Genomic DNA, 12,600 nt, shown 5'->3' on the forward strand with positions numbered 1-12,600 from the left:
CATGGCTGCGAGGGATGAGGGCAAAAGAAAAAAAGCAAGTAATCCCAGGAGGGAAACCAAGTAAACCTCTAATGAACAGAAAAGAAGAGAGGAAATCACAAGACCGGCACGGGACAGAAGCGGCCGTAAACTCCTATCATGTTGTCATGAATAAAGGAATCCGTATAAACAAAAGGCCGCGGACAATCTTGCTTTCGCGACCTATTTTTTTCGTTGGTGTTTCCCCGCATATGTAGGAGAAAAATGAAAAATGCCACGTCATGATATGCGTTATGCGGGGGAGCAGATGCCAGGGAAAAAACAGCAAGACGTAGTGAAAAAGGAGGGGGAGGGAGGGATGTTGATCGAGTCAAGGCACCGCTATGCGCCGACCATGCCGGGGCCGTAGCTGTGCTGCCGGACCGGAGGATACGGAGGCGTAGCTCCCGAAGTCTGCTGCTGCTTCCTTCGCGTTAGACGGATGTCACGGGGGTGTGAGTGCACAGTAATCAATCAAACTCACCTTTTTCCTACGCTTCTGTCCGCCTTCGCCTTCTCCAGTAGAGTACCCCGTGTCAGCACCGCCGTCGTCATCGGGGAATCCCTCGCCGTAGCCCTCGTAGCTACTATCACCGTACGTCCGCTTCTTGATGTTCCTGCGAGGGCGGGCAGGGTCCGCGCCGGGTGGGAGGTTGCTGCTCCCCCGGGGCCGATCCATCGCGGACGGCGTCGTGGCGGCGGCGGGGGTGCTTGGCGCGGTCGCCTTGGCCGGGCCCGCACTAGGCTTGCTTGTTTCCCCATTGACGTTATTGCTGCTGTGGCTAGGGGCCATGTCTCCGAGGACAGAGGTGTCCCAGACGGATCGGGCAATTTGACCCCTCGAGAGAGTCACGGCGCGCCCCAGGCTCGCCTGCGTCGCCTCGGACAGGCCGTCACCAATCTCGCGGCCCCTAACCTGGTGCACGCTCCATTCCAGCTCGGGCATCTGCAGCATGGCCATGAACTCCGAGGGCGCGTCCTCCTTCTTTTTCTGCACGTCAAAGTGCCCTGCAACGCCGAGGCGCTTGATATGTCCCTTGTACGTTTTGCGTAGGGCATTCTTCTCGCCGTTGGGCTTTTCTCGTGCTACTTCCGCTGCTAGGCGTTCCAAGTTAAAGTCCTCGTACAGATCCCGTGTCAGAACGGGGAACTGGTGGTCATGAGCTGTGGCAGAAGGGCATCGTCAACACAAAATACTCTTGTCACTTGTCAAAGATTGGCCCACGTAGCTGGGCACACCCCCTCCACATCTCATCCAACGGCGAGGGAGGCTGAAGGGGAAGACAGTGCAGCAGATGGGTTCCTTACGTCTTGAGAGCAACAAGTACTTGGGGCCGACGTCGAGATGCAGGTCCTCGATTCCCAGCTTGTGGTCGTATTGGACCTTCTTCTGGTCCCGTTCACCGACATCGTCGATCGTGCGCTTCCGCTTATGGGGCGACTCTTCGGCCATGGTGGCGTCGGACTGGTGGCAGATGCTGCCGGTAACGCTGTGCGCGGGCGTGGGAAGGGTTGCCGGACCGGTGGGAACCGAGCTGGCGGCGGCCATGGGGTCGAGGTGCGTGGCTGGCGATGGTTGCGAGGGGCTCTGTGGCGTCTGCGGATGGAACGACATCGCGCGGCTCTCTTGGTAGAAGCGTTTCGGCCTCGGAGGAAGAACGGGGGTGAGGCTGGTAAAGAGACGAGGAAGGAGCTGTTCTGCTTCAGAGGAATCGAGAGAGAGTGAGTGAGAGATAAAGGTGTCGCGCCAAGTTTGCCAGCCGGCAAAATCGGATTGGACGAGGCAGAGCCTTTTCCTTTCAGCTGTCGACCGTCATACACTGCAAAAGGGTTTTCCGTCAAAAGATCCGGGTGTTGATTTCCGTCAAGAACAGGATAGGAGAAATATGCGATGGCTGGAAAGAAAACGGCTCAAAATGACCGCACACACTTCCTCTAGCCAAGCGCAGATGCGAGATTGTGCGCGAAACACAGGGTGCGCCGTTGGAATGCGCGGCGTCGTAGCGCTGTCGTCTCGTTGGGCGGCAAACGCGGGCGGGTCGAAGGGGGAGGGCGGTTCGGAAGATGGAACGAAGTGATCGTCGGGCTTCGCGGGTGGGCGTGGACGTCGTAAACAGGGTGCGTGATGCGTCGAGCGGCAGCCAAGGGAGGGTTCGAGGGTTTGGATGATAATACAGGTATGGTAAACGTCGGGCAACGGGCGGAGGGCGGAGAATGAGCGACGGGGTGATGGCAGCCTGAAAGGCGAGGCAGGAAGTTTGGGGGTGGGCCGAGTGCCACGGCTTTTCCGTATTACTACAGTGTAGGACAGTGCGATGAAACGGGGGGTGGGGGCGCTGGAAACAACTACTGCTGGCTTTTCAGCAGCGGCATAACGCCCTAACGGGTCCGCCGAAACGTGGTAACCGCACTATTAACACTGTACTCTCGCACTGTAGATCACCTGGCGTGGGAAGGAAATCTACTGCATCACGTGATGATCCAGCGCGGGCCCGCCCGCCGCAGCCTTTTCCACACCTTCAACGATTTTGCGGAATCTTTTTCCTTTCCTCTTCTTTTTCTTCATCTAAACAAAAACCAAGACCGCCAACACTACTTACAATGTTGTCAGCTCGGCTCTATTTTCCCTTTGCTGCTGGCGATTGCGATGGCGCGGTCGAGACCGATTTAACCTTGCCTAAAACCATCATCACGAGGGCCCCTCGTGCGGCTACCATGAAACGATGATGACCTGATGCAAGTGACATATTTATCTCTTTTTTTTTTTTTGGCAGAATGTGTTCTTTGCCTTGGATCGCGATGGACAACAGAAGAAGAAAGCGAGACGAGTGCCGCCCCTGTGCTGTTGTTGGACGACTCGTAGCGTTGGGGAATGTAGGGAAGTAGCAATTCCAGTCACGTCTCTGGGTATCACCAGATCCCATGCGTCACGCGGCACGAGGTGACGGTATGTTCCGCCTCCCCCTCCTTTCCGTTACATAAATCCTTCGATGCGGGCATACCCATTTTCTCATGATGACAATGTTACATCTGGTAAACCTATCTGCCTTGTCCGTCGTTGCTGCTACCCCTTGCCGAGATCCGCGGCAAGAACGGACGTACGGCCACGCCCCGTGGTGCGTTGTCGCCGCCGCCTCAAAGAGGGGTGCAATAACCGCTGGGCGGCTGGAGGACAATATACTCGGCATAGCTCTGAAGCTCGACATCTACCCGCATCACGACCTAGCATGCTCCCGTTGTCAACCGACGCTGACTCAATCTTCCGTTCCCCAGGACGCCCTCTATCGTACAAGATGCACACACACACACATCCACTGCATAGGCCCGACATCGCAAAAGTAATAAGCAGTCAACTTTTTTTTTGTACTCAATATGGGCTGCATATATATACTGCCAAAAAAGCCCGAAATACGTGCTTCTTATCTTTCGCCGAGCAATCCTGTTGCTTCTCCTGGGCCCGGAACCTGGGACTATCTCTTTTGGCTCCCATCATGTGTTATATATACAAGAAGAAATAAGAAAAAGGCGACAGAAAAGAAAAGAAGTAAAATACAAAGAAAAAAAGAAAGGAAGGGGGAAGGACGGTTGTGGCCTATGTTTAAAGCGGTTCGGGAGACCAGGGAGCAGCCGTAGAGAAGCACCAAATTACTCCCGCTGAACGGTGTCCGACTCCGATGCCTCTACCGCCTCTCCTCCACACGGCAGCACGCTCCCGGATCGCTCAAACTGCGACGCGGCTGATTACTGCTGCTGCCTCTCGGCCGGGTAGAACAGCCGCTGGTCCGCGCCCCCCGCTTGTTGCGCGGGAAAGCCATCGCGGGCAGCCGCAGCTGACGTGTTACCAGCGTCGTTCCGAAACAGCGGCATGTATCGGTGGTTGCTCTGCGGTTCAAGAAGAACTCTCGTCGTATTCGTCGTCGTCGTCATCGCCGTCATTGTGTCGAGTGCTGCCGCGTCCGCACTGCTACCAACGGGCAAAGCTGGCGACGCGTAGGCTACGGATGCCGCCGCCGCCGCTGCCGCCGTTCGCGCCAACTCCATTCGGGTGGGAGTCAGTATCGGCTGCTGTTGCTGTGGCGGTAGCGTTACCGCCCTCATATCGCCGTACGGGCCGCTGCCGCGGCTGTTGACCGGAGGCGCCCAGCTTCGAGTAGGTGGAGGAAACGGGTCTGGACGGGACGGCCTCATGTCACCCGCGGGAGCAGCAGTTGACGGCTGCGTCGAAGCGTCACCTGAGCAGTAGAAAAATACAGGTGGTTAATCAATTGTCTGGGTTCTTCTTCTCTTCGCTGCGCAGAAGCTACCAAAAACACACACTGGGCTGGCTTTGTTTTTTTAGTACCCACCGCCATAAAATAGGGTATTGAGGCCCATCCCCGAGGTCGAGGTGTGCAGAGGCGGTGCCCCCGGAGCTTCGCTCCCGTGCTCCGAGGCGGAGGTTGCGACGGCGGCAGAGTCGTGCGCCTCCGCCACGTCGCCGAGCCCACTCCCCCCTCCTCCCCCTCGCCAGTACATGGAGGGTCCCATGGTCGACGGCAAAGAGGACACCGGCGACCGCCCCCTGGTGAGGGGATTACCCAGCTCGCCGGGCCGTAGCGGCCTCGTCTCCGGTCGGTGTAGGTGGTGGTGCTGGTGGTGCTGGTGATGGCCCTCGTGAACGGGGCTGCTCGTGGACGAGCCGCCCTTGTTGTCGGCGACGATGCCCACACCGGCCTGCGGTCTCGTCCCGTACGTATATCTGTCGTTAGAACCAAAAGCTGGCGGCTGCTGCGGCGCTGGTGGCGGTGACGCGAGCATGTGGTTCGTCTCCAGCAAGCCGGGGACGTGACTTTGGCCAAAGCCGATTCCACCAAAGATGGGCGTGAGGCCGGTCGACTGCATCGCGTGCGTCTCGCCCTCGGTCCGCCGCACGTCGACCATGAGGCCCCGAGAATGATGCTGCCCTCCGTAAATGTGATGCTGCGGATGCGGCAGCGCGCTATTGTCGTATGCTTGCACCGCGCCGTAGGGCGAGTGCAGTGCCTGCACGTTGTCAAAATTTTCGGGGACCGCCCTCATTTGAACCACTCTCTCGCGGTCGTCGGCGTTTAGCCTCTTGATCTTGGCGCGTCTAGAATGCACTGTTAGCAAAAATCGAAACGCGTGTCGTTTAGACGAGCAGATCCAAACGAACCTATTTTGAAACCAGACTTGGACTTGGCGCGGACTGAGTCCCGGAATCTCTCTGGACAGTCGATCTCGATGCGCAGCATCAGGATGTGGTTGCTTCGCGAATTCGCTCATCAGGAATCGCGTTTGCTGATGCGTAAGTCTAGCCTTGGTCAGTTTTCCGGCAATAGAGGAGGCTTAGGTGGAAGTTGCAAACCTGAACCGCTTCATCTTCCTTCGCGAAGCCAGTCTCTCCGCCGCGGTCTGCTGCATACCTTCGGACTCGCCCTCGGCAATGTCCCCGTCATCAGAATACTCATCTCCTTCGCCATGTCCAATTCCAGCCGAGACTGGCGCCTGCGGTCCGCCTGCGCTGCCAGCACCGTAATGCCCCATGATGCCGCCGCTATCGCTCCTCGTCGCGTCCAGCCGACTCCGCCAGAGATGATCTGAGCTGTGCATTGCCCTATAGCTGGAAGTCTCCGTCATGATGCTCGGCGCAGAAGGTGAGGTCCTGGTGCGGAATCGAGACGAGGCTGGGTCGTACCCATGGCTGTAGCTTTGGTATTCACCATAACCATGGCCGTGGGGGGTGTTTTCGTGGCCATCTGCCAGGGCATCCGCGTGCCCCTTGTCTGACGCGGAGTCTTGCGTCGTCGGGAAGAGCTGCTGCGGGTGATTTGGCCCGGGTCGTTGCAGATACATCCCTTCTTCCGACCAGGTTGGCTTTGCCGAGGACCCTATCCCGTGCGGGTCTGCCATGCGAGGTCTTATATGCTCTGGAAAGGGTGGCGAGTGCTTTTCCAGAGGCCACTTGTGTGCAATAGGTTCGCAAAGTTGCGTCGCAAACATTGGTGTTGAGCGGCAGTCGACAAAGGACTAACGGGAGCAAAATCAGATGAACCAACCCACAAAACGAAACGCAGCCGAAGATACAAATGTTGTCTCCCACAGGTAAGTGATTTGGGTGCCGATTTCGCTTCGAAGTCGATGGAAGAAACTCTTCAAAGAACCAGCATCGTCTCTCGTAGCTGCTCCTTCGTTTCGCTTCCCCAGATCACGACGAGGGTACTCTCCGATGCGAGATAGTGCTCTGTGTTGTTGTCGAGACTGCAGACACGCTGTTGAGCGGAAAATCTCTCGATCCAACAGTCCTTCTCCTCTGGACGCCAGGTCTGCTGAGGAAGAATTACCGCTTCGACACGCGCCACGACAATGGGCAAGTTCTGGGCAGGCCGGAAGAGGAGGGAGTAGGAAACCGGGAGGCACAGCAAGACGAGAAGAGAAACGACTGTCTCTTTTGAGCGGATAAAAGAAAAAAAGGTGTAGATGGTGATATATCTACCCCTGGAATAAAAGAAGCAGTCAGGCCATGGGTCAGCGTCGGATTTTTTGTTCTCCTCTGCAACCCGCAAACTGGTCTCCCCAGCAAGGAGACGCGCGTAAAAGAAGGCCGGGGCTGTCCAAGTTCAGACGAGTTGTGAGTAGATGAAACCAGATCGTGTTGGAATGTTTGGAAGAAGGCCAAGCCTCTCTTTCGCCGTGGAAGAAGACCCGACTTGTACTGATATTTGCTGGGGGTTATAGGAGGCGTATCTTCCACAGCCACTTCGAAGGCGGGCTTCGCTGAAAAGCAAGAGGGCGGGTCAGCAGCCTCTTTTGGGCACCAGGGACGTTCCAGCAAAGGGCAAATTAGGCAGTCCTAATGGCTGGCCTTGCCTGGATAATTTCTTTAATTTATGATACCTCTTTTTTTCGGAAGCAAGGATGAAGCTGGCGGTGGAGAGTAAACTTGTGGGGGAATGGCCTCGACTTTGCTTGAAGGAGTAGTGAGTGTTGCCACTGGTACGAGAGCTCATGCACAGGACCTTTTCCCGAGGTTGCTCGACTTCGATGAGAGGCGCTCAGTTATTAGTAGATGCGGCTTCCAGCCAACGAGTAGGTGAGCCAGGCCTTGTCCACCCCCAGGAGACAAAACTCCACAGAGGGCAAGTCAAGTTGGTCGAATGGCGAACTGCAAAAAGGACGCCTTTCCCTTTGTGAGAGAGGGAGGCGTGTGTGATGTCGGCAAGAGGCGAGACGAGAACTTTTGCCCTTGACGCCCAATCCACTCCCTCCCTGGGAGCTCTGGTACACTCCTACTTGGCCTGTGTGTTCGGGGAGGGGGCCGTCATGCGAGGCGGGTTGTTAGCTGAGCGGATGGAACCGCGATCCCGCAAAGTATTCTGATCCAGGACTGCGAGAAAGATCAACAAGCAAGAGTCAGTCCAAGACCAAAGTCCGGAAGAAGAGCTTCCGTCAACAAAGTGTATCTGTGACGTGTGACGGGTCGCAATTTGGAACTGTTGATGCTGTCTCTACCCTGACACGGCGGGAAGTAAGGCGTGAAGCAGAAGAAGCCGAAGTGTCACCTTGGTTGGAGATCGTCGTCTGGCCTTCCTTGAGAGACGAGTAATTTCGCAGAAAAGAGTAAGCGCAACGACTTTGATATGAACTGAGAGTTCACGGAAAACGACCAGCAATGCTAAGATCAAGGAACCACGGAACACATTCTCAGCGATATAATTAGACTATGCCACCATGTGCCTCCGCATCAGAGCTAGGCTGGCCCTGGGAAGGCTCAGCCAAGGATTCAAAGCATGGGAGGGGGATGGAGCAAGCATCCATGCTTTTCCAGGCTTCACCTCGGCTGAGGCAGCCGTTCTAGCGGCCCATGCCATGTTATTCTGGAGTCTGGACACATGGCCTAGCGTATGGAGGAGTATGGATGCATGTATGGAGTGCTGGGGGTACGTACGAGTACCGTCCGGTCCACTGTGCGGCCAAAAGCCATGCAAGCAAGATGCACAAAGGCCAACTATTTGCCCAGGTCGCCGGATGGCAGACCAATGAAAGAGAGGCAACTTGCAGACAACCCATTCTGTCACGCAGGGTATGGAGCATGCAACGGGTCGCATGGGGGTGTCAAGGGTGTCAATGTAGAGAGACGCCCGCATGGAGAAGAGGAGGAGGCGGAGGGAGAGGGGCGTTTGATTCGCGCACCCTGTCAGTTCATTCTCAGTAAAATCCCGTTACAGCATGGGCACTAGAGCCAATTCGGGGAGCAAATCCTTCCTTTTGGAAGCAAGGATATTGATGAAGGCTTGCCGTTGGTGGGGGCCAACGAGGCATGGGTGCGGGTTGCTCCAGTAGTTACTCTTGAGAAGAGTGCGTGGCTTATCATGGAGGCGTTCAAGTTCATCTGGGCTTGCAAGTCTTGCGGCGGTCGAGATGGTACGGGAAAAAGATCATGTCTCACCCAAAGGACACGTCGCGAACGGCTCGAGGTAAGTCGGCAACGGCCCGGGAGGTTTGAGTCATGAACTGGAGGAGTATATTCGTAACCTTCGCTTAGGCGCCTGGTGGTAGGGAAGAGACTGGTTTGTTTCCATTTAACTTGGACTGGTTTCCACAGATATATTGTATTACTTGAAGAGTCGCTCGCGAGTCTTTGAGTAACCTATAATTGAGAGTCAGATGAGATAGTACGCTGCGGAATGACAATTTGAATGCGAGATCCAATGGTGCAGGCGAATTACAACCTCCATCCCAGTTCTCATGCACGTCCACAGTTGTTAGTTCGTACTTTTGAGTGAGCATGAAGCTAATCAACAGAGTCACCCGCCGCAATGTCCGAAATTCTGGGTCGCTGCTTGGCTTTCGTCCGGTTCCCGTACTGGTAGGAAGCTGGTCCCCGTCCCATGACTGGCGATGGCCGCTGGCAGCCGCAGACAATGGAATGACCCAATGGATCAGTGCGCAGTCCCGGTGCCAGTCCAGTCAGATCCCTGCAACAAGGCTAGGAGAAATAAAGAACGAGGGGCTGCAGGAGCAGTGTAACCATGCAAGCGCAAGACCAGTCCAGCGAGCAGCACGTCTGCGGTCTTCTCGGAGAAGGTCGGTGGGGCTCGTGGCACCGGAGAAGCATTCTCGTTTGAGAGCGTCTGCCGTGGCGTATTGTTGGAGAGGTAGGAAGACAGTTAATGACTTAAGTTGGTAGGCTTGCCCGGCGAGGTTCCGCAGATGTCGAAGTTTGCTGCTGCCGTCATGGAAAGGCGGAGAGTGTTTCCGCACGAAGACTGAGAAGAGGAGCAGCAGTCAAGCTTTCAGCTGAACGCGGACGGCGGCGCCGCATCAGATGCATCTGCTGTAGTGGTAAGATTGGTCCAAAGTCGCTGGGATGGCGTTTGTGCGGCTGTATCGACAACGATGGACATATTATCAGTGGGAGGACGCCAGAGACAGTATTCGCATGCACGCCCGCGCTCCGGCTTGTGTTTCTCAACGGTGATGAAACCGCCAGTAGCCCAGTCAAACAAAAGCTTGACCAGGGCTGCGCCAATCGGACAGCTAGTTGAGCCACAGGGCGGAGCGAGGACACGAGGCGAATGGAGAGGGGCCTGCCTGAATGGAATGAAACGGAGCAACGGCAATCACAGGTTCAAGTGAGAATCCCCTTGTTGCTTTTTTCTCTCGAGTAAAGAGGGATGAGGTCGAGCCGGACCTGGTACTGGTCTGCATTGGATTGGATTGGATTGGATTGGATTGAGATCTTGTCTCTCTCTCTCTCTCTTTCCGTGTTTGTCTCTTTCTTTTCTCTCTCCCTCTACTCCGTACTCTGTAACTTTCTTCGTACTGCCAGAGTTCTGCATCGACTTCTGAAAGCAACGAGCTAACTAGACAGGCAGGCGTTAGACCCGCCTCAGGTCCGCCCGTCGACGGCTTCTTTCTCGCGTGCATTGCCTTGTGGGCTCGAACCGGATAACCTCACGCTAAAATGGCAGTCCACTTGGAAGGGGGGATGGAGGGCGTGTTGTGGCGTGTGGCAGTCCTTCATTTCCTTTTTTTGGCCCTCCTCTTGGGCACCCGTTGCCAGTAAAGAGTCAAGAGTGACAGGGGGGTTGAGAGATGGTTGGATGATGGAAGGAAGGTGGGTTGACATTTGGCTAGGAGAGGGGTAAACTCAGTAATTGACTGGCGGGTCCTGGTTAGTGAGAGGTTGGAGGAGGAGAAGTTGTCTTAGGCGTCTTTTTTTAAACTGCTGGTCTTCTTTTTTGGTGGAGTGTGGAGTGGGGTGAATTGAGCCTATCCCATGGCTCCAGGCTCTTTCTTGCCCTGCCCTGCCACCGGCCGGCACTGGCTGCCACAGAGAGGAGACGCCCAGGCCAGGACAAGCTCAAGCTCTGCCTCGTTCCTCCTGGCCTTCTTCTTCCTCGTCCCATCCATTCCAATTCCATCTCCATTTCCATTGACTGACGATGGATCGGCTCCTCATCGCTGTTACAAAGGGAGTATCCACACCATCCTCCCTCCATTTTAACTGCAAACTAATCTGTACTGTTACGGAGTAGCGGTTAACTCACTATCGGCATGTACGAATCTGTCCCTCGTCACTCGTCACGTCGCGACAGCTTCTTGCTGCTCTTCTACTGGTCCTTAGAATCATAAGATCGAGAAGCACGCCATCCTGTTTCAACTGTAGCGCCCGCGGATCGCCCGTCTCGTCTGGCCGGTCCGGCTCATTCACTCACTCATTCACTCACTCCGTTGCTCTCGGCTTTTGTTTTTGTAACGGCCGTGATATTTTCTTGCTCCGAGTTGACCACCCATGCCGCCCACCCATGGTCAAATCCCCCGGTCTTCTCGGCCGTTTTCCTGTAGCACAAATCTACAAAGTACTAACGTGATGAGTGAGACAGACATCGATGCTCATCTACCAGTATTCGCATGCAAAAGAGGCCTCAGCGCGCGCAACATGGCAAACCTACCATAAAGAGACATTCAGAAAAAAAAGGACAATTCCCGAACACCCTTGCAATTATCCGTACTTGGTTCTCGATGCCGAAAGGGACTGGCAAGCCACCTTTGACGCCTCGTCATGGATTGTTGCCCAAAATACACACCACCCACACAGAACACACCCTCCCTCTCCTGACCTAGCCGCTGCTGCTGATCTTTCATGGGATCATTGAACGCCAAGGAGTGACAACCCTTTCTCATCTAGGCCGTTTCGAACACGCTCTTACAGCAGAACCCAGAACGGCGCCGCCTGTCTGTTCTGCTCTGCTCTGCCTCTGCCTCTGCCTCCTGCTCTGCCTCTCTGTCCTCTGCCGTTTCCGCCACCCGTCGTCCCCCTGTTCTCTCGAGACACTCACCGACTGCTGGACTTGACTAATAGCTAACTAACTGGCTTGCCGGTGCTGTCGCGTACGGGCGCGGAGAGAAACAGCTTCCCTCCTATCTCACCCGCCCTCTTGACCGCTGACTTCGGCAAGCAACATGGCTTGGTGTGCCTCGCTTCCCGGCCGAGGTCGCCAGTTTTGCCGCCGACGGCATCCATCATTTTAAACCCCCAGACGACATCAAACCAGCCATGTCTGTGTCATGTGTGCCTGTGTCCGTTATATTTGATCTGTCCTGCGTTCCCCAGGCAAGTTTCCGCAATTCCTATCACAAGTGACATGATGGCAGTTGCTGTGCCTGTCGGCAACAAGGTACGGCGCGCATAGGGCCGGGCTGGCTGCGTCCACCATCCACCATCATCCACCCGCAAACCACGCGTCGCATGGTCCCGTGGCAGGCGGCATGCGGCGTGCATGCACGTACATGATTTGGTCCCCCTGTGCTGTGAGTCCCTGTCCAACCGGAACAAAGATGGGCATGAGCAGCTAGCACGGTAGAGAGCTACCAGCAATCTGTAAGCTACCAAGCTACCTACCTACCAAGCAAGTACAGATTACATACCTCCACAGCGGCAGGAGAATAACTAGCGAAGGGGGGTGAAAATGGTCAGTGGCCAGTGGCCAGTGACAGTGGCCACACACAGCAAGCACATGGTAGCCAGAAGGCTGGTCAGTTGTCTCGATATTTCACAGACTTAAACTCTGATTCCCTCTGTTGATGTAACCATTGGACCCAGCGGAACAGTCGTCAGAAAACCGCAGAGCCTTGCTGGCTAAAACCACGGTACTATGGTTTCTCGCCGTTCTGGTTCCCTTGTCGCACCTAGATGAATCTCGGCTCTTCGTGTTTCTTTTCAAGCTTCCCGTCTCACCGACGCGAATCGGCATCATCAGAGATCGCATACGCAATCCAATTTATCTCTCCGATACTGTGCTCCTCTTCCCACTGCCGCCGGCCGCCCTCTTCAGCTTTGGGCGAGACATATTGGCTGAACGATGAGCCTGCTGGGCTGGAGACGGGACGGGGTGGTGTGCCGACATGGAATGTATGCCGCTGGACCCCCCTCGATCCCACACGTAATCAGCCCAGTTGAAAGGGGGGACCTTGTCTGCGGGAGAGCCGACCAAGGTTGCTATCGGGGCCAGTTAATATACACATGGTTACCTCTTTCTTCTTTTCCTTCTCTCTTGTGCTAACTAATTAGCTAGGTCG

The 12,600-nt window shown here is 55.6% G+C and overlaps 2 protein-coding genes across 2 annotated transcripts; both read right to left on the minus strand.

Moving 5' to 3' along the window:
* Positions 1-360: 360 nt before the first annotated feature.
* Positions 361-1,633, minus strand: ISF_03841 (Mediator complex, subunit Med19; the record flags this gene model as incomplete). The annotated part of the gene is made up of 3 exons (XM_018847447.1): positions 361-441; positions 503-1,182; positions 1,327-1,633. The coding sequence occupies 3 exons, from the start codon at positions 1,631-1,633 to the stop codon at positions 361-363; spliced, it is 1,068 nt and encodes a 355-aa protein (XP_018705654.1).
* A 2,126-nt stretch (positions 1,634-3,759) lies between these two features.
* On the minus strand, positions 3,760-5,928 carry ISF_03842 (Homeodomain-related protein; the record flags this gene model as incomplete). Its single annotated transcript, XM_018847448.1, has 4 exons — positions 3,760-4,250; positions 4,365-5,128; positions 5,192-5,329; positions 5,384-5,928. 4 exons carry the CDS (start codon positions 5,926-5,928, stop codon positions 3,760-3,762), a joined length of 1,938 nt encoding a protein of 645 aa, XP_018705655.1.
* Positions 5,929-12,600: the final 6,672 nt, after the last annotated feature.

The sequence above is a fragment of the Cordyceps fumosorosea genome (genome assembly GCF_001636725.1).
Source record: "Cordyceps fumosorosea ARSEF 2679 chromosome Unknown scaffold_7, whole genome shotgun sequence".
NCBI lineage: Eukaryota > Fungi > Ascomycota > Sordariomycetes > Hypocreales > Cordycipitaceae > Cordyceps > Cordyceps fumosorosea.